We start from the raw sequence: 20846 nt of genomic DNA on the forward strand, positions 1-20846 counted from the left end.
CCCCTTTGCGTGGTGGCTCGTTCTGAGCTCTACTTGGTGGCCCCGAGCAGCTCCAGCCTGTTGCATCCTTGTGCCTAAGAGTCATGGGATGGATCTCATTGTCCAGGGGATGAAATATGGTCACTTGTTCACTCTTGGGTGTTCACCCACACCATCTCTACTGAGGAGAGTATGTCAGTCCTGAAAAGGACATTGGGATAATGCCAGAAGAATGGGTGCTCAGTAAACAAAAAGAAAATTTTTTACTACAGTTAAGTTCCCCTTTATCACTTCCCTGCAAATAACCCTGTGGCTCAGGCCCTAAGCCAAAAGAGAAATTTGGATGAGGAACTAAAGAGTTACTGATACTAATCTAATTTCCCTCCACCCCATTACGTTCACCCTGTTTCTTATAACTGTTTTTCCCATGTAATGTAATATGTCCTCTTTTTCCATATGGCTGTTTAGCTGTATGTCAGGGTTTCTTTCTGATTTGAGTGTAGGTTTTCTCCCCACTCTCCTATGGCTCGATGAATGGATCTTGGCTTAAGCTCCTCTCAGAAACCCACAGCAAGAAGGACACATGTACAAGTCCCAACTTGTAGCTGAAACCCTGAGTAGCCAACGAAGGGATGGTTTTAGGAAGGTTGCTTTTTGATGCTAAGAACCTGCTTTTGTGCACTTGTCCTGAGTTCTCCCATTTAGGTGATATGCGAAGGAGGGCAGCTTCCCCCAGTTCTCTGATGCACGCTGGCTTTTCTTTCAGGGGTGCAGATCGCTGGAAGGCACGCTGTGGTGGTCGGGCGCAGTAAAATAGTTGGTGCCCCAATGCATGACCTGCTTCTGTGGAGCCACGCCACAGTGACCACCTGCCACTCCAAGACTGCCCACCTAGGCGAGGAGGTAAGGGGTCGCGCGCACGCGTTTGCATGCCCGTTCCTGTGTGTGGCAGGGGTTCTTGCCTAATGGGGATGGTTCATATTTAAGTGCCAGAAGCTGCCATGTACTTTATTACCTCATTACCGCGTTTAACCCCTCTAACAATTCTGTGATTCTTGTCTGTTTTACAAGATGAAGAAACAAATTCAAATTTAAAACTTGTCCAAGTCTATGCAGATTTTTGTTTGGACTGTATTCTTTCTGTGCCAGTCCATCTCATGGTAGATATAGGGGTTAGCAGTATAGGAACTGGGATTGACCCATGGCAGCCAGATCCCACGTATGCGACAGTGGGTGGTCTCAGAGGTGGAGGTGTCCAGAGCAGGTTATGGACAGTGGTCTTGTGACCTCGGTCACAGCTTGTTCTTGACCCCTGCATCAGATTCCTGAGCCCAGGAATTCCCAGGAATGACTCCCAGGAATCATCCCATTGACAGTGCAGTCTCTTAAATGTGGCGACAGACCAGCAGAGAGGCCCAGCACCTCTTTAATCCTCCCCAAGCAATGCTCTGCTGAAGGTGGTGGTCCCCACATTCTGGGGAAGAGGGGGCAGTCTCCAGGTGTCATGTAATTCAGGGACGTTGTCCCAGGCCTGTGGCTCCAAGCCTGTACTCCTCCCTGTCTCAAAGGTTCTCATCAGGTTCCCCATTCAGTAAAATATCTAGTGAAAGGGGAGGTTTTGACGTGTGTAGGAATGAGCACAGTATATGAAGAGCTGTCAGAGACAGTGTGTGGCCTGCATAAAATAGCTGACGACAATGAAGAATTTCATACAAAGCTTACGGATGTCCTTTCCACTTCTAGATTTTTTTTATGTTTCACTGTTTAGTTTCTGAAGTCAGAACTGTCTTTCCCTAGGTAAGTAAAGGTGACATCCTGGTAGTTGCAACTGGTCAGCCTGAAATGGTGAAAGGGGAATGGATCAAACCTGGGGCAATAGTCATCGACTGTGGAATCAATTATGTCCCAGGTGAGTGTTGCTGGGGGAAAAAGGTGGTTTCTGGAGGCGGGCTGGGCAGAGGAAGATGAAGCCCAAGCGAGAAGCCCTTGTCCCATTTTAGGCTTGAAGTGCTAAGGTTTAGAGTGATCAGCCTACACATGGGGGCGTGAAGTTAGTAGACAGCATAGTTGCCCCTTGCAGGAAGAGCCTGTGATCTTAGCCACTGTGCCGTGCCGTGCAGTCCAAGATGACCTTGTCCAGGGAGAGGGTGGGAGAGGAGGCAAGATGATTTCTCGCTTTTATCATCACGTAGAGATGGATTTTAACAAAGGATGGTTAAAATATAGTGTGATCTTTGCAAAGCACTGTGAGACTCCAGGAGAGGGACACATTGTGTCAAGAGTCCTCTAGTTAGGGCTTTGCAAAGATGTTTGGCCTGGGCTGTTTCTAGGTCAAGGATAAAGCCAACATTATAGTCATGTCCAAAACTGTCCTTGTATCCTCGTCCCTAAGTTACTCCTCACTGCGCCGTTTTGGTTAGTGATATCATCACCATTCTTCCTTCCCACAAGTCTGAAACCTTTTAGTTTCCCTCCCAGTCGTTCCATGTATGGATCCGTTTTTAAATTTTATGAGTTTTTTCCCTTTCTTCTCTGTTCTCAGTGTCACCACTGAGAGTCACCCTCTCTGCTGGATGCACTGCTATAAATTTCTCCCTGGTCTCCCTACCGCCAGCTGACTCCCACTCAGATCCATCTGTGCACTCTTGCCATGTTTATGGGTCTTGATGTGGACCTGTGAGCCTCTTTCTTCCATGTTACCTGCCAGACTCCTTAGCCCCATACTAGTTTCAGCCACCTCTGTGGCCTTCTTTCTTACACACACTTTGTGAATACCTGTCTTAAACTGTTGTAAAATGGACCACATGCTCTCCTGCACATGCCTGTTTGTACTTTGCTGCCCCTCTGCCTGCATCTTTAGTGGGGCAGGCTGTTCTTTTCCTCATGAAGTTTTCAAATGTAAAATCTGAAAGGACAATTCAGTGAATACTTGTATACATACCTCGTGGGTTCAAAAAAGGAACAATTTTTAATCAAGCGACTGTTTCTGTGCACCAGGCACCACTCCAGGCCTTGGTCTACACAACTGAATAAAGCGCAACCGTGATCTTCACTTTGAATGACTTCCTCCCCACCTCCTCTCTGTCCAAAATGTCCATTCTTCCTTCCAAACCTTGTCTGATTTTCCTTCAGCAAGAGGTGATCTCTCCTTCTTTGAAAATCCTTCTCTCCCTGCCTCCCCTCCCGCAGAACTTGGTGTTTCTCTCATTGTATGTCATCATGCTTGGTGTCCTGTGCCTTTCCTCCACTAGTCTGCCTCTAGGTGCTGTGTCCAGCGTGTGCCTTCTGACTGCTGGCAGCCATATCTGTTGGAATGTTAAAAAGAGTTATAGCAAGAATATTCTTTTTCCTCCCCTCCCATCTCAAGTTTGAAATATAGTCACTAAGCTGCCAGGAACATGAGTCACTGTCAAGCCTTCACCGTTTTTAACCTCCCTCCCACTCTCCGTACCATGTTTTTAAGACAGTAGCTCATAATTGATCACTCCTTTTCTTGTAGTGTAATTATCTGATGGGTGATAAAGATATCGCTCTCCTACAACTCCTTACTTTCAGTACTTGCAACGTGACATTCAAGCTCATTCTGTTTAAAACCTTGCATCTTCTGTATCATATTTCTGCTTTTGACTTTTTTTGTTTTAGACTGGTTTTGAGAGAGGAAAGAAGAAAAACCTGGGTAGGGCTCTTGAGTCTCGTATGACTTACACATGAAACTTAACCTCCTATTCACATTTATTCCTCATGTAGAAGGTAAAGTATGAATAAGGTCAGAGCAGTACCTTTCCTCCTGGTCAGCTGTACTTTTTCTGACCCTGGGGATATAGGTGAATAAGTATCGTTACTGTTCCCCAAGGAAGGCAGGATCACTGTTACAGATCCGAGGGTGAGCAGGAGGACCTAAGGACTGCTCTTTGCAAGTGTTCATTCCTTTTTTTTTTTTTTTTTAATTGTTATTGATGTGTAGTTGATTTACAATGTTGTGTTAGTTTCAGGTGCACAGCAAAGTGAATCAGGCATACATATACATATATCCACTCTTTTTTAGATTCTTTTCCCATATAGGCCATTACAGAGTATTGAGTAGAGTTCCCTGTGCTATACAGTAGGTCCTTATTAGTTACCTATTTTATATATAATAGTGTGAATGTGTCAATCCCAGTCTCCCAATTTATCACTTCCCCTTTTACCCCCTGGTAACCCAAAGTTTGTTTTCTACATCTGTAACTCTATTTCTGTTTTGTAGGTAAGTTCATTTGTACCCCTTTTTTTAGATCCCACATATAAGTGATATCATGATATTTGTCTTTCTCTGACTTACTTCACTCAGTATGACAATCTCTGGGTCCATCCATGTTGCTGCAAATGGCATTATTTCATTCTCTTTTATGGCTGAGTAGTATTTCATTGTATATATGTACCGCATCTTCTTTATCCATTCCTCTGTTGATGGGCATTTAGGTTGCTTCCATGTCCTGGCTATCGTAAACAGGGCTGCAGTGAACATTGGAGTGCATGTGTCTTTTTAAATTATGGTTTTCTCTGGATATATGTGCAGGAGTGGGATTGCTGGATCATATGGTAGCTCTATTTTTAGTTTTTTTAAGGAGCTTCCATACTGTTCTCTATAGTGACTGTACCAATTTACATTCCCACCAACAGTGTAGGAGGGTTCAAATGTTCATTCTTGAAACACCACTTTCCACAACAGGGCCACTTCTTGGTTCATATTTTGATTTAAATCGTTTGCAGGGTCCTTTCAGGGATAACATCTTAAGTTATTTTCCAAATTAAGGATGAATTAAGGTACGTAGTTTTTTGTTGTTTTTTTGTTATGGGTTTTTGTTTTGTTGGGGTTCTTTTTGAGGATATTTTTTTAAGATTCAAGTACAGAGCAGAAAGTATTGGCCAGAGAAACGTGTAAAAGTGTTCTTCCTGGTGGTTTACTAAAGATAATTGAAAAGGGCTGGATTAATAGTGTTTTATTTGGAAGGGTTATAAAAGGGGGGAACAGATTCCTAACCCCTCTCAATCCAGTCTCAACCTATCCAGCGTAGTGGCTTCTATACTGGACCCTGTTATTGGGGCCCCCAAATTACATGTGAAGGACTCAAGGCTCAGCTGGATTGGGTTTTCTTTTTTCCTCTACCGCGCAGCTCACGGGATCTTAGTTCCCCGACCAGGGATTATAAACCCATGCCCCCTGGAGTGGAAGCGCAGAGTCCTAACATTGGACCGCCAGGGAAGTCCCTCAGCTGGATCTTAACTAGTTTTGCACTAATAGTTCCAGATGAAAGAGAAATTCTAGGGCTGGGATAGATAAGCAAAACGTTTGATGGTTACTGAAGCCATGTGCTTAGAGACAGAGTCACTTTTCCACTGACCACATCACACCTTCCGTGAAACCTGTACGTACATCAGAGGGCACGGAAGCCAGCCCTGATAGCGTTTGATTAAGGAGCAGAGCTGAGCTCACCCAGTGCAGCGTGAGGTTGTGCAGTAATTGACGTGTCTCCTGTATGTGCAGAAACACACGGAGAAAGTGACTAACATTCATAAATAGAAGGAGGTACAGGGGTATTTTTAGCTAACTTCGGTGTGTTAGACAATTGAAACCCATACAAGGGCAACCCTCAACCGTTATTTCCCTGGCATTTTGAAACGACCTTAGTGATTATGAGAGGAAATGTTCTGCCATTGCCGTAGCTTGCTGCCTTATAATCTAGAAGCCTGAAACCATCACAAGGGGTTGTGTTCACCAGCTCCTGAGAGTACATATAGAAAATATCTAATGTTATCTAGGGTAGGAAGAGAAACCCTTATGTTTGGAGAGTGTTTTTTCTTTTTTTTTTTTAATTAATTTATTTATTTTTGGCTGCATTGGGTCTTTGTTGCTGCCCGCAGGCTTTCTCTAGTTGCGGCAAGCGGGGGCTACTCTTTGTTGCGGTGCGCAGGCTTCTCATTACAGTGGATTCTCTTGTTGCGGAGCACAGGCTCTAGGTGTGTGGGCTTCAGTAGCTGTGGCTCACGGGCTCTAGAGCACAGGCTCAGTAGTTGTGGCGCACGGGCTTAGTTGCTCCGTGGCATGTGGGATCTTCCCGGACCAGGTCTCGAACCCGTGTCCCCTGCATTGGCAGGCGGATTCTTAACAACTGTGCCACCAGGGAAGCCCGGAGAGTGTTTTTTCAATCTCAAGAAACACACACAATTTACTTGATTCTCCTCAAGCTTGTGAAATAGGTAGTGTTCATCCTTCTTTGCCCCTTTAGACTTCTGATCAGTAAGGAGCCCACAGGGGCTGGAGACTCGAGGTTAGTGAAAGAGCTGATCCTAGAGCCGAAGTCGCTTAATTCTGGCTTTTTGGCTGAATCCTGAGGCTTCCTTTCTTAGTTGTGGCAATCTGATCAAAGAGGTGAAATGGCTAAGATCTTACCAGGTCCTGCCTTAGAACCAACCACAAGGTCTAGCCCTGTCCCCAGCCCCTCCTGGAAGTGCACTGAAGCCAAGTGTAGGAGTGAGTGAGCAGTGATGCATCATGGGGTCTTGTTCTCTTGAATAGCTATTCTTTGCTGCTAAGATTTGTAGTTGTTCTTGTATCCTTTTAACGGGAGTGTAATTATATTCTTTGCCTTTTTGCATACATTTAAGTAGCTGCTCGTCTTTGGAATTGGATGTTGAATTGTTCCTCCAGCTCATGCCTGGAGCTTACAAAATGCTGACAGTTGCTGTAGAAACCATATCTGGCAGCTGCGATATAGCTGGAGCTTTGTGCACCCAAAAAATTCCTTTGAAGGCCTTGACAAATTAACATTTTAAAAGGTGCTCATTGTATACTTGGTGGTTGGCTTTAAGAATAAAACACAGTTGGTATTTTATTTGCCACCTGACAGAAGACAAAAGGTTTCTCCTGGTTCTGAAAAACCACTTAAGCATCTTGTGGAATTTTGCAGGTAAAGTAAGTTTCTCCCTAGGAGATAGCAAACACCTGTCATCCCACAGCTTTTTTTTTTTTTAACATCTTTATTGGAGTATAATTGCTTTGCATTGTTGTGTTAGTTTCTGCTGTGTAACAAAGTGAATCAGCTATACATATACATATATCCCCATATCCCGTCCCTCTTGCGTCTGCCTCCCACCCCTCTAGGTGGTCACAAAGCACCGAGCTGATCTCCCTGTGCTATGCGGCTGCTTCCCACTAGCTATCTGTTTTACGTTTGGTAGTGTATATATGTCAATGCCACTCTCTCACTTTGTCCCAGCTTACCCTCCCCCTTCCCCGTGTTCTCAAGTCCATTCTCTCTGTCTGCGTCTTTATTCCTGTCCTGCCCCTAGGTTCATCAGAACCATTTTTTTTTTTTAGATTCCATATATATGTGTTAGTGTTCAGTATTTGTTTTCCTCTTTCTAACTTACTTCACTCTGTGTGACAGACTCTAGGTCCATCCACCTCACTACAAATAACTCAATTTTGATTCTTTTAATGGCTGAGTAATATTCCACTGTATGTATGTGCCACATCTTCTTTATCCATTCATCCGATGATGGACACTTAGGTTGTTTCCATCTCCGGGCTATTGTAAATAGAGCTGCAATGAACATTTTGGTACATGACTCTTTTTGAATTATGGTTTTCTCAGGGTATATGCCCAGTAGTGGGATTGCTGTGTTGTATGGTAGTTCTATATTTAGTTTTTTAAGGAACCTCCATACTGTTCTCCATAGTGGCTGTATCAATTTACATTCCCACCAACAGTGCAACAGGGTTCCCTTTTCTCCACACCCTCTCCAACATTTATTGTTTGTAGATTTTTTATGATGGACATTCTGCCCGGTGTGAGGTGATACCTCATTGTAGTTTTGATTTGCATTTTTCTAATGATTAGTGATGTTGAGCATCCTTTCATGTGTTTGTTGGCAATCTGTATATCTTCTTTAGAGAAATGTCTATTTAGGTCTTCTGCCCATTTTTGGATTGGGTTGTTGGTTTGTTTTTTTTTTTATTATTGAGCAGCATGAGCTGCTTGTATATTTTGGAGATTAATCCTCTTGTCAGTTGCTTCATTTGCAAATATTTTCTCCCATTCTGAGGGTTGTCTTTTCGTCTCATTTCTGTTTTCCTTTGCTGTGCAAAAGCTTTTAAGTTTCATTAAGTCCCATTTGTTTATTTTTGTTTTATTTCCATTTCTCTAGGAGGTGGGTCAAAAAGGATCTTGCTGTGATTTATGTCATAGAGTGTCTGCCTGTGTTTTCCTCTAAGAGTTTTATAGTGTCTGGCCTTACATTTAGGTCTTTAATCCATTTTGAGTGTATTTTTGTGTATGGTGTTAGGGAGTGTTCTAATTTCATTTTTTTTACATGTAGCTGTCCAGTTTTCCCAGTACCACTTATTGAAGAGGCTGTCTTTTCTCCATTGTATATTCTTGCTTCCTTTATCAAAAATAAGGTGACCATATGTGTGTGGGTTTATCTCTGGGCTTTCTATCCTGTTCCATTAATCTATATTTCTGTTTTTGTGCCAGTACCATACTGTTTTTTTTGTTGTTGTTGTTGTGTTGTTGTTTTTTTTAAAGTACCTTACTGTCTTGATTACTGTAGCTTTGTAGTATAGTCTGAAGTCAGGGAAACTGATTCCTCCAGCTCCATTTTTCTTCCTCAAGTTTGCTTTGGCTATTTGGGGTCTTTTGTGTTTCCATACAAATTGTGCAATTTTTTGTTCTGGTTCTGTGAAAAATGCCATTGGTAGTTTGATAGGGCTTGCATTGAATCTGTAGATTGCTTTGGGTAGTATAGTCATTTTCACAATGTTGATTCTTCTAATCCAAGGACATGGTATATCTCTCCATCTGTTTGTATCATCTTTAATTTCTTTCATCAGTGTCTTATAGTTTTCTGCATACAGGTCTTTTGTCTCCTTAGGTAGGTTTATTCCTAGGTATGTTATTCTTTTTGTTTCAGTGGTAAATGGGAGTTTTTCCTTAATTTCTCTTTCAGATTTTTCATCATTAGCGTATAGGAATGCAAGAGATTTCTGTGCATTAATTTTGTATCCTGCTACTTTACCAGATTCATTGATTAGCTCTAGTAGTTTTCTGGTAGCATCTTTAGGATTCTCTGTGTATAATATGTCATCTGCAAACAGTGACAGTTTTACTTCTTCTTTTCCAATTTGGATTCCTTTTATTTCTTCTTCTTCTCTGATTGCTGTGGCTAAAACTTCCAAAACTCTGTTGAATAAGAGTGGTGAGAGTGGGCAACCTTGTCTTGTTCCTGATCTTAGTGGGAATGGTTTCAGTTTTTCACCATTGAGAACAATGTTGGTTGTGGGTTTGTCACATTTGGCCTTTATTATGTTGAGGTAACTTCCCTCTATGCCTACTTTCTCGAGAGTTTTTATCATAAATGGGGAGCTTTTATCACATCCCACAGCTTTTAAGTAAAGTAGGCACTTGAACCAGATGGGACTACACACCCTAAACTCGACTTAGTTTTTGGAACAAGCTGTTGTAATCGATCACATAACTTAGAAATAAACATGAAGATTGTGATTCTGAGACTGTGCTTTGACTTTTTTACCTCTTTGACCAGATGATACAAAATCAAGTGGGAGGAAAATTGTGGGTGATGTGGCATACAAGGAGGCCAAGGAGAGGGCAAGCTTCATTACTCCTGTTCCTGGTGGCGTCGGGCCAATGACGGTGGTGATGCTAATGCAGGTAAGTGTGAATGGACGTTTTTGTAATAGTTCTACGAAGCTGATAGAATTCCAGGTACTGCATTTCTCTCCAAGTAGAAATGTCATAGAACCTACTCAGAATCTAAGTAAGGATGTGAATCTGTTGAAGAAAAAAAGGAAATGGAAGTAGAGAGAAGTAGAATCAATCGTATTAATAGAGGGAAGTAGGGGTAGCATGATTCTGATTTACTCTGGAATGTGATAACTTAAGGGGAAAAAAGTACGAGCAGCCTGGCTTCACTCAGTATGTTTTGGCTTCTTGCCCTTTGTAACACACACCAGCTGGTGGGGGTGAGGCGCGCAGCCCAGGGCATCCTGCTGCCTATAGACTCCGGCCTCGAATTGAATTATGTTAACAGGCGGATCCTGAAGCTGTTCATTTTGTGATTGAACTTGAGTGACCAGGACTAGGAACTGAGGTGGAGGTTAAAATCATCACCTCTTCTCAGGTCCATTTGTGTCATTTTGTTTAGAGCACGGTAGAGAGTGCAAAGCGTTTCCTGGAGAAATTTAAGCCAGGGAAGTGGATCATTCAGTATAACAAACTTAACCTGAAGACACCCGTGCCAAGGTAAAAAGAAGCTTTTGCTCTTTTCACACTGTGGATGGTGGGGTTTTAGCTGATGGATACCATGGTTATGTGTATGCCCCCTCCGAACGTGGTTGAGGTGGGTCATTACTAGGATGGCATTGATTGAGTCCCGTGAATAAAGGTTGATACATATTTTCTATATTTCTCCTAAGTGACATTGATATATCACGGTCTTGCAAGCCAAAGCCCATTGGTAACCTGGCTCGAGAAATTGGTCTGAGCTCTGAAGAGGTAGAATTGTATGGTGAAACCAAGGCCAAAGTCCTGCTGTCAGTACTGGAACGCCTGAAGCACCAGCCCGACGGGAAATACGTGGTGGTGACCGGGTATGGTTTTTGTCCATTTGCCAGTTGAATCTTAATATTAGTCCTGATTATTATTACCAGGGGTTGCATTTGCGCTTAGCCATGTATATGTGGAGGTTCCTTTAATTTGGTTTTAGATTTTTATTTATTTTTTATTTTTTTTAATTTTTTTTTGTGGTACGCGGGCCTTTCCCTGTTGTGGCCTCTCCCGTTGCGGAGCACAGGCTCCGGACGCATAGGCTCAGTGGCCATGGCTCACGGGCCCAGCCGCTCCGAGGCACATGGGATCTTCCCAGACCGGGGCACAAACCTGTGTCCCCTGCATCGACAGGCAGACTCTCAACCACTGCGCCACCAGGGAAGCCCAGGTTTTAGCATTTTCATATGTATTTTATCTAATTTGATCCTTACAGCGACCCTGTGAAGAAGAGTAGACAACTCTATAGAGATGAGAAAATTTGTCAAGGTTATTCATCTAGTAGGTGGAAGAGTTTGAATCTTAAAACCTGATCTTCAGATGGAATTGCCTTTTTTAAACCCCAGATCATTAATTCTGTAGATCTGTTGAGGATTCATCTATTTTTTTGTTTGGCTGAGTTAAAAGCTAGTTTTTGAGACTAAATTGAGAAATTAAAAGTATAGCAGTGTCTCTTACAAAGTAGAGTATATTTGCCCCTAACTGTCAGAAGAGCTAAAATGCAGAAGTCTTTTTTAATTTCAAACTGGGGGGAAGTTACAACTAAGACCCTTGGAAAAGATCCCTTTCATGTGTTTCATCTTTCTGGTTATTCAGATTAAGAGTCACTCTCTAGGATCAGAGCTGACTTAGTGCTACACATGAATTTAATTTACATAAATGTAATTTTCCTATTTTGCTTTCATCTTGAAGAATAACTCCAACACCCCTGGGAGAGGGGAAAAGCACAACCACGATTGGGCTGGTGCAGGGCCTCAGTGCCCATCTCCATCAGAATGTCTTCGCGTGTGTGCGACAGCCTTCTCAGGGCCCCACCTTCGGAATAAAAGGTATTAGTGAGACCAGACCTGGGTGGCCAGAGGGCGCCTGCACCTCCTTCAGTCCTCCTGGCCCACTTGGCCCATGAATGTGTGCAGGGTCTTCAGCTCATTTAGACACTAGAAACAGCTTCATCACATCCCAGAAGAGCATCATGGTGCTTTTGGTGAAGGCTTTCATTGGATCACCCCAACTCCTGCTGTCACTGTCTGATACTGTGCAGGGATTCTCTGGGATGGGTAATATGTAGCCAGGGGTGCTTTTATATGACCGATAGTCGACTCTCATAGTAACAATAAAGGTAATCACAGCCGCTGATCACGATGCTGACTTTCTAGAGACAAAGACAAACCCTACAGATGTTTCACACTGAGGGAATAAGAAAAGTATATGCTTATTGAGTATAGGCTTCGTGCCAGGTTTTGTGCTAAGCAGTTTATGCCTATTACTTTATCTTCTAAGATGGTTAGTTTTATCTCCACTTACAATAGCAGCAACTGGGATTCAGAGGTAGCTTGAATTCAAGGCAGTATCATCAAGTACCAGGGTGAGTCCCCACGTCTACTTCAAGCTCTAAGATAATACCATCAACCCAATGTTTCTTCTGATTAGATGAAAACACAACATCAATAACTGTACTTCACCTTCAGTTTTTGATAGCTGCAGTACTGCAAACATGTTCATTTAATTAAAATTATTTTTATTAATTAAAATAGGTTCTCAGAGTCAGCTTCATCATTTGCTTGGCGATAGGGTATCACATATTCCGCTTGTTCTAACAATTACTACAAATGTTGACACGGGGTACGCCTTTGTCCTTCTTCAGCCTATTGTTTTGATATAAGTGCGTTAACTTAGTTCTGCTTTTGAGCTTAATAACCCCCTTTTATTTCAGAATGAGCCTTTTCCCCCTTATTGAACCCAATATGCTCCTTTTCCTCTTATCACAAATTGCCCCATTTTCATTGCATGATCTCTGCCCCACAAAAAAACCCCACACAAAACCTCTACCTCAGATTGACATTTATCTCACTGTAAACCTGGACATTTTTAACTGGATTTTGGTTAGTAATCCAAATGGGCCAGCAAAAATCTAGCAGTTAAGCTGTTTTCTACCATATGTGTCCTATTTAGGAAGAATTGCAGTCTCTGTGTTTGTGTTGCTGTGTTTATTTTAAATATTCCTTTTTTAAAATGCCAGAATAGCATTTATGAGGGTAGGAAATTGAACAGGTTTGCCTTTATGTAACTGTAGGCTGGGTTTTTCTTAACAAATGTTAGGAATCAAGAGGAACCTGTTTCTAAAGATAATGAGTAGGTATGTTATGTGTTTATGGTTTTGTCAGTTAGATTCAGATTTCAGTTGAGAGACTATTCAGAGTGAACAAGATCAAGCGGTTTAGTTTGGTCAAGAAAATTAGAAAGCACTTGATCAAATCTGTCCAAATGGTTGTAAAAAGTAAATAATATGCGGAGCAGTTACAAAAACCGATTTGCTTTCATTTGATTTGCAAGTCATGGTGAAACGTGCTTAACATGAGTCTTCAACCTTGACCTGTCCTCCAGGTGGTGCTGCAGGCGGCGGCTACTCACAGGTCATTCCTATGGAAGAGGTAATGTGGTCTGGGATTTGGTTGGATCAGACCTTTTTTTATAGTTTTTCCTTCCTGGGATTAAAGTTTATTGTAGAGATCTTAGTAGGCAAATGACTTGTTTGCTCAACAGAAGCAGTACTTCAGAGAAAAACATCTTAATTTGCCAACTTTTAAACAGTTTACTGTTTTTGTTTTTTTTTTTGTGGTACGTAGGCCTCTCACTGTTGTGGCCTCTCCCGTTGCAGAGCACAGGCTCCGGACGCGCAGGCTCAGCGGCCATGGCCCACGGGCCCAGCCGCTCCGCGGCATGTGGGATCCTCCCAGACCGGGGCACGAACCCGTGTCCCCTACATCGGCAGGCAGACTCTCAACCACTGCCCCACCAGGGAAGCCCAACAGTTTACTTTTTTGACATGACAAGGACTTCAAAGCCTGGCTTGCAGTGAAAATAATAAGCAAGTGATTAAATGAAGCATAAGATAGGGAAGAACAAACATGAAGTGAATTCAAAGTAATAACCACAGAAGTGGGAGCAGCGTATAGGCATGGAGTTGGGTCGCTCCAGTGTACTTCTTGCTCACTGTTTAAAGGACGTGAGTGTGTTCTTACTAATCCAGCGTTGCTGCTGATCCCAGGGGTGTGGCGTTTATGGTTATTGGCCATGTCTCTTAGGGAAAATCAGTGTTCCTTCTGAGGATAGATAGTAATTTGTTTTCAAGAGATAGCTGTGTTGGTGTTTGTCCACTAGCTGTGCTGCCATCAGTTTTCCATTGGCTTTAACATAGGGATTGGTTTGGCTGCAATAGAATGAATGTGAAAAGATGCAGAGAAGTTGGAAGACTGATGTGGCTTCTACCCTTTTGCAGTTTAATCTCCACCTTACTGGTGACATCCATGCCATCACTGCGGCTAATAACCTTGTGGCTGCAGCCATCGATGCCCGGATGTTCCACGAACAGACCCAGACAGACAAGGTAGGCTGCTGAGACCCCCACGGGCACTTTCAGAAGGTTTGAAGCACTCAAATTAATGTTGGACCCTTGGGTACCAATAATGCAGGTAGCAAGACAGTGGCGTTCCTCTCTCTTAAAAGCCCTCTTCTTCCTTTTCTCTAAGGCCCTCTTTAATCGTTTGGTACCATCAGTAAATGGAGTGAGAAAGTTCTCTGATATCCAAATCCGGAGGTTACGGGTAAGCTTTTCCCTTGTTCATTTTTGATATTGTGTGAAATTAGGTGATTGATAAGGAGGTTATAATCTCCTTAGAGTAGCCTGTTTTGGACAAGTTCGTCCATAACCATAGTCATAAGGTTATGATATACATAAAGATGGGTGGCAGAGGTTGTTTCTCACTTATCTTTGAATTTTTAGTGGTTAGTCCCAGGATCAATAGAGCACTGAGGACCTGCTCTCAGCTAAGAAGAACGACACTTCTTTATAGCATGGATATAGGAGTCAGGTTGCCAGCGTGGCAACATAGCAGCTTCTAGAGTTTGAATACCTGCTCTTTGCAGCATCAGGGCCTTAAGCAAGAGTGGTTGCTTCTGTATTTTATTTGAACTTCTATTACAAATATATAGTTATTTAACGTACACTGTACCATATGACCCAGAAATTCTAATCCTAGGTATTTACTCAAAAGAAATGCAAACTTGTATTCATATAGAAACAAAATCTACAAACAACCTAAATATCTTTCTGTAATAAATGGATAAACAAGCTGGTACATCCATACAGTAAAAAGGAATGAACTGCTGATACACACAACAACTTGAATGAATCTCAAAGGCATTATGTTGCTTGAAAGAAGCTAGCCGCAAATGGTTGCATACTGTATGCTTCCATTTATATGACATTCTCAAAAGACAAAGCTATAGTGATGGAAAATAGATCAGTGGGTGCCAGGAGTTATGGGTTGGGGAAAGGTGTGGCTATAAAGGGGTAGCACAAGGAAATTTTCAAAATAAAATTCAAAATATATTCTTGTGTTACTTTTACATATGAAAGAAATGTTATATATCTGTAAATATTCTTTAGACTGCCTGACACATATAAGCATTCAATAAATGGTATGTGCTACCTAGTTATCAATAGTAGTTACATTCACCTTATTTTTAATTTTTTGCAACTTTATATTTTAATGCTGTAAGAATAGTACACAAGCTCCAGATGCAGTAATGATTTACATTTTGCCCTACTTGCTTTACAGTTCTGTCACATTTATATATATGCATTTTTCTCTGGACTTGAGAAAAAGTGACTTTTACACAGTTTGATATTTTTTAGCTTCTCTTGTTCTCACACCCCACAAAACATCCTTGCATAAGGTAAGTCAGCTATTACCTTGTTATGTAAAAGAATTGTGTTCTGCAAGGCAGCAAGTACTGTAGAAGAGCAGGCAACTTCTAATCTTACCTTTGCTGATGGAACTTTCTGTCAGGTGTGGGGAGGGGCTGGACTCAACGTTTAAATGATCTTTTAAAAAGCTCTGGGATTTGAGATCAAGGGACTTGTCAATGGCCACAGCACCCCTCACCAGGTTGGAACTAGAACGTCGATCTTCTGTTTCCTGGTCCCCAGGCATCCTCTCTTGTGCTGTATTATCACAGTCTACCCACCAGGTACTCAGTCAAGAAGGGTTGTCAACAGCAAATTCTCAGCTTAGTGACTGAGGGTTTTGCTGACTTCTGTAAACAATGTCATGTTCCAGGCTTGTGATGCTATTTGACAAGCCAGTGAGCACCAGCTCTGAAAACACACCTGAGGTTTTAAAAAAAAGTCCTCATAACACAGGAAGGGAACTATGGGAAGAGTAGGGTTTGCTGGGGCCACTCAGATCTACCAGGAGTTAAGAGAAAAAGAGAGTACATTTTAAAGGCATTTTCCATTTCAGTATTTGACCATGGTACACATTGTAAATAAATAAATTTCCAAGTTCCGTGAGGAGGAAGAAACAAACCCCTCTTGTGCCTTTTGGAATAGTAAGAAGGCAGTGAAAGGATAGTACTACTTAAAAAGCATGTACTGTGCTAGAGCAATGTCTCTTCTTTTCTTCTGCATCGAAAGGACTATTTATCCCTTTAAATATATTCAAAAGGTCAGCATATTAGTTTTTTAAAAAGCATTTAAAGTGATTTACATTGATTTTTATTGATCGATATTTGTTTTTGCCCTTCTAATTTTGCATGTGACTTGGGCTTCTCAACTGTTTGATTGAAAAAGCTTTTCCTTTCAATATGTTTGCATATGGTGAGTTAGGTACAACACTTTTTGGTCACTATGTTTACGTAGGGCTTTGGTTTAGGGAAATGCCTTTGGTGCTCAGTGATAGGGACAAACATGTTAATAATACCTTTGTACATGTGTGAATGGGAAATAAAGATTTAGCCAAAGGGATCATAGTTTTCCCTTCTGAATTTAACATGGTTTATATTTCCCCTATCTGGAGATAAGGATAAAAAAATTTTTTTTTAAATCATATCTGCTTTTGTTTGGTTTGTCTTATTTTTTAATTTTCCTACCTCTTCAGAGACTAGGCATTGAAAAGACTGACCCTACCACACTGACAGATGAAGAGATATACAGATTTGCAAGATTGGACATTGATCCAGAAACTATAACTTGGCAAAGAGGTACCAGAGCAGGGTGTACACCCCATTGGTTTGGTTATACTGCACGCCCCATGACCTCCCTTAGAGGTGATAAAATGGGAGGTCCATAGCTTGTGTGTTGGTATTTTCATGGTTAAGGCCTGACTAAGATGGCGACTCACTCGTTTTCCTGGCCACCTCCATCAGTCTCCCTCCTTATTAGCTGTAATCAAACCTCCTTTTGTTTGGTTAGTTGGACATTTTGCTGGCTCTTCAGTGTTCATTGGCGTGAGGAGGGTTTTAAGGAAGTTCATACATAAACCAAAAATAACATTTTGCAACTTTCATTTTATGCAGAAAGTTTTGGTGTCATTAAGTAGAGAAGTGATGTTTAATCACTTCTTAAATCATGTTGCCCTTTATTCTTAGAACTCTTGTCTGGCATAAGTGACTTGATTTTTCTTGTAGGTCTGGAGCTTGCCTGCTCACTTTTACCTCATTTTCTTAAACTCTCTTGTAACAAAGTAGGTAGCCTTCAAGGTTTAAACATCCAGCAGATTGGTGAGTGAGTTGCCTGGTTTCACTGCCAGATGTTGCTTTTGTCTGTGTCAACTAGCATGGCTTAGAGTTTTATTTTGTACCAACAGTGTATGCGTCTAAACTCTGTCACTGCTGAGAAGAAATTTTCATCTAGATGCACAGAATGCAGCTGACAGGCCATTTATTGACTGTTTTTGTGACTGTCATTGGCTCAGTAACTGTGCTAGCTAATGGCATTTTTAAGGCAACTCTCCTAATATCTAAAACCACACTGATCTTTCTCTTCCTTTGCTTCAATAGCTTTAGACATATGGTATCATATTTTATGAGGAATAAGCTAAAGATCCATTTTGAAAATTTATTATCACAATCATTTTTCCTTTGCTTTATATGTAATTCATGCTTTCTAAGAAAGTAGAAGCAGACAAGGGAAAACATGGATCATACCCATTGACTGGCTGTTCTATACACAGAAATTAGATGCAAGGAACTAGACACTATTTTTTTTAAAAAAATAAGGATAAACTCCAACAACTCATTACATCCTTCACTTATCAAATGGGGTGGTGTGTGTGTTTCCCCAAGTGCTGCACAAGACACTGCTTTTAGTGTTTAAGTTATTACAGTCTTTAAGGAAAATACTTTGGCATGTTATCAAGTACCTTGAAAGTGCCTCTCCTCTTTGACCCACCCTAAAAGAGTGTGAACTGGTTTGCTGCTGTTTTTCATTTTGTGTTTTGTTGTTATTTTTGGTATGTCATACAAAAAACAAAATTGGGAATACACTAAAATGTTCACCGTAGTTAGACCTAGGAGGTGGGGGGATTAAGATTAGTTAGTAGGTTGATCTTTGCCATGTTTTCAAGAGTATGCAATTGGAAAGATGTTCTGTCATCAGAATGGAAATTTACTTCTTCTAAGTGTGCTAAAGGAAAGAGCAGGTCTGTTACCCAGCCTGCTTCAAAAGGCATTGCCTTTGCCCTGTGTTTATGGGCCTTGTGTGTCTCAGGGTTATGTAAGATCAGTGAGTCATCCCACAGAACAACATAAACCTCGGCCTTTTGAAAAACTGGCCTGCTCTGTTTTTTTGTGGAGTGTGGAATATGCTTTGAAACGGATTCCAGATTTCTAGTTAATTGTTTGAATTCTCTAGGAAGAATAAACCAAGCCACTCTACCGTCTTGTCTTTAATTCCTGCACATTAATGGTATGAAAACATCATTTCTAAACTTGGACCCATATTCTAGCTTTACCATAAATTTTGAAATCAAATATTATAGTCATTAAGTTAGATTTGTTGCTTAAAATTCTGCTGGTTCCTTTGACTTTATGGTCCTTTTCCCTCTCTACTATATCTGCTGTATTTTCCCTCTCTACTGTATCTTCCTTTTCTACCGTAGTGCTGGATACCAATGACAGATTCCTGAGGAAGATCACAATTGGACAGGCTCCCACGGAGAAGGGGCACACACGGACGGTAACTGCCTGTTCCTTTCTAAGTAAATTAGTTCATGGGCACTAGATCCTTGCTGCTTCTATCCTCCTCCATTCCCTCCTGATCAGCTGATACTGCCAGGTGTTGTTCTGCCTTCTCCCTTGTAAAATGAGAGCGAGTAGGTGTGTGGTATTGAGCACTCCTGACAGTTTTTGCAGTAAATCCCATGTGTCACCTGTGTATTTTTCCCCCAGTATTTTTTCCTGGAGGTGGAGTGCCCCAAGTGAATATCCTTGTACATGAATTGATTAAAATTGCTTCTTTTTTGTGGCCATTTTGCAGTATGTCTCTTCGGTGTAAGAGCTTCTGAGTTAGTCCCTTGTATGTTAGGGAAACCATGATCACATGATTACAAGCTGCCTTCACAGGGATCGTTGGTCCTACTAGAACATTTATGCGTAAAAATCGACTACTCAAGGTCTTAGAATAATTAATTACAAATTTTTGCTGTTGGAAGGTTATTTTCATTAAGTTCTTTTCGTACTGTTCTTTTATTCTGTCCTTTTAAGCTATTTGTTTAAGCCTGGGATGCAAACAAGGATTACTTTTGCAATCCACGCTTCTGTTTAACACAGTTTTCCCTGATGTGTCTTTTCCCTGCCAACAGGCCCAGTTTGATATCTCCGTGGCCAGTGAAATCATGGCTGTCCTGGCTCTCACCAGTTCTCTAGAAGATATGAGAGAGAGACTGAGCAAAATGGTGGTGGCATCCAGCAAGAAAGGGGAGCCCATTAGTACCGAAGATCTGGTGGGTAGCCGGGCACTCCAGACTTGGCAATCCATCTGCGTCTGTTGTCCCAGCATTTCTCAGCAGTTACCACTGACAAAAACTGTGGCATACTTAAGATGCTGCAATTAACTAATAAATTCATATGATCTTGTTACTCACTATATAATTATGAAGTTTATAAAAAGTACTCCATAGTGAGTGATAGATGGTATGCTCCAATAATAGACCACAGGTGGTTTGAGCAGTATCTTCAGCCTGTGAGTATTTCCAAGAGAGGGTGTCTGACTTCGGTTTCAGAGAGCATCAGGAGTCCATGTGAGGCCCTTAGAGCTGAGCTTTGAGTCACCCCCCGGCCTCTCCCCATGACAGGCCTCCCTGCACAGAGGCCTCTCATCATGAGGCTCGGCACCATATCCACACTGATGACCACATTGGGAACAGCTCAGCCAGTTCTTCTAATGGTCCTGCTATTATATTCATTGTCCACATCAGGATTATTTCTGAACTATCTACATGGTATTATGGAGTTTGAAATGAGATAATCTTATAGATTACTTTTTTTTTTTTTTTTAGCTGCGTCGGGTCTTCGTAGCTGTGCGTGGGCTTTCTCTAGTTGCGGCGCGCGGAGGCTACTCTTCATTGCAGTGCGCAGGCTTCTCATTGCGGTGGCTGCTCTTGTTGCGGAGCACGGGCTCTAGAGCGCAGGCTCAGTAGTTGTGGCTCACGGGCTTAGTTGCTCTGCGACATGTGGGATCTTCCCGGACCAGGGATCAAACCTGCATCCCCTGCATTGGCAGGCAGATTCCTAACTGCGCCAGCAGGGAAGTCCCCTAGATTACTTTTTTAAAAGCCTGTTTGTGTTCACATACACCAAAATGGTTGGCCTATGATTAGCGGTCTGTCAGATGAATCCGGAAAAGGGGGGAAATATTAATTTCCTGTTTTCATAGTTAATGTGTATAAGAACAGAAATTGTTTTAAATTTTTACACCAAGCCAGGAACTTAGAAACTCATTAAAACTGAATATAAGTGGGATCCATAGCTTTATCTTACAATGATACCAGTTTGTTCATCTGTGGTTGGATGGCTTAAAAAGAGGGACCTGATATATAAGAGTTGGTGTTGAACTCCTGGGTAAATTTTCAGATTAAGGTACCGGAGACACATATTAAATCAGGTTTACAGACATTTCTGCCCAGACACCAAAGTTACCTATAATTCAGTATTCTTAGGAACTAGCGTTTCCATACCGTAAATGAGTCTAAAATGGATTAT

The 20846-nt window shown here is 41.7% G+C and overlaps 1 protein-coding gene across 4 annotated transcripts in view; it reads left to right on the plus strand.

Moving 5' to 3' along the window:
• MTHFD1 (methylenetetrahydrofolate dehydrogenase, cyclohydrolase and formyltetrahydrofolate synthetase 1) overlaps positions 1-20846 on the plus strand; it is a 58596-nt gene that overhangs the window by 23022 nt on the left and 14728 nt on the right. For 2 of the 4 annotated variants that reach the window (XM_029238774.1, XM_029238775.1), the window contains exons 7-18: positions 746-882; positions 1777-1888; positions 9562-9689; positions 10183-10280; positions 10454-10627; positions 11496-11632; positions 13188-13234; positions 14083-14190; positions 14333-14407; positions 16745-16847; positions 18746-18822; positions 19448-19588. In XM_029238774.1, coding sequence (XP_029094607.1) covers positions 746-882; positions 1777-1888; positions 9562-9689; positions 10183-10280; positions 10454-10627; positions 11496-11632; positions 13188-13234; positions 14083-14190; positions 14333-14407; positions 16745-16847; positions 18746-18822; positions 19448-19588 — 1337 coding nt within the window. Of the gene's footprint in view, positions 1-745; positions 883-1776; positions 1889-9561; positions 9690-10182; positions 10281-10453; positions 10628-11495; positions 11633-13187; positions 13235-14082; positions 14191-14332; positions 14408-15701; positions 15837-16744; positions 16848-18745; positions 18823-19447; positions 19589-20846 lie in introns of those variants that run through there. The other 2 variants (XM_029238777.1, XM_029238776.1) reach the window with 2 other exon arrangements.

Source organism: Monodon monoceros, unplaced genomic scaffold (assembly GCF_005190385.1).
Source record: "Monodon monoceros isolate NGI ecotype Baffin Bay Population unplaced genomic scaffold, NGI_Narwhal_1 Super_Scaffold_21, whole genome shotgun sequence".
In the NCBI taxonomy this organism is placed as follows: domain Eukaryota; kingdom Metazoa; phylum Chordata; class Mammalia; order Artiodactyla; family Monodontidae; genus Monodon; species Monodon monoceros.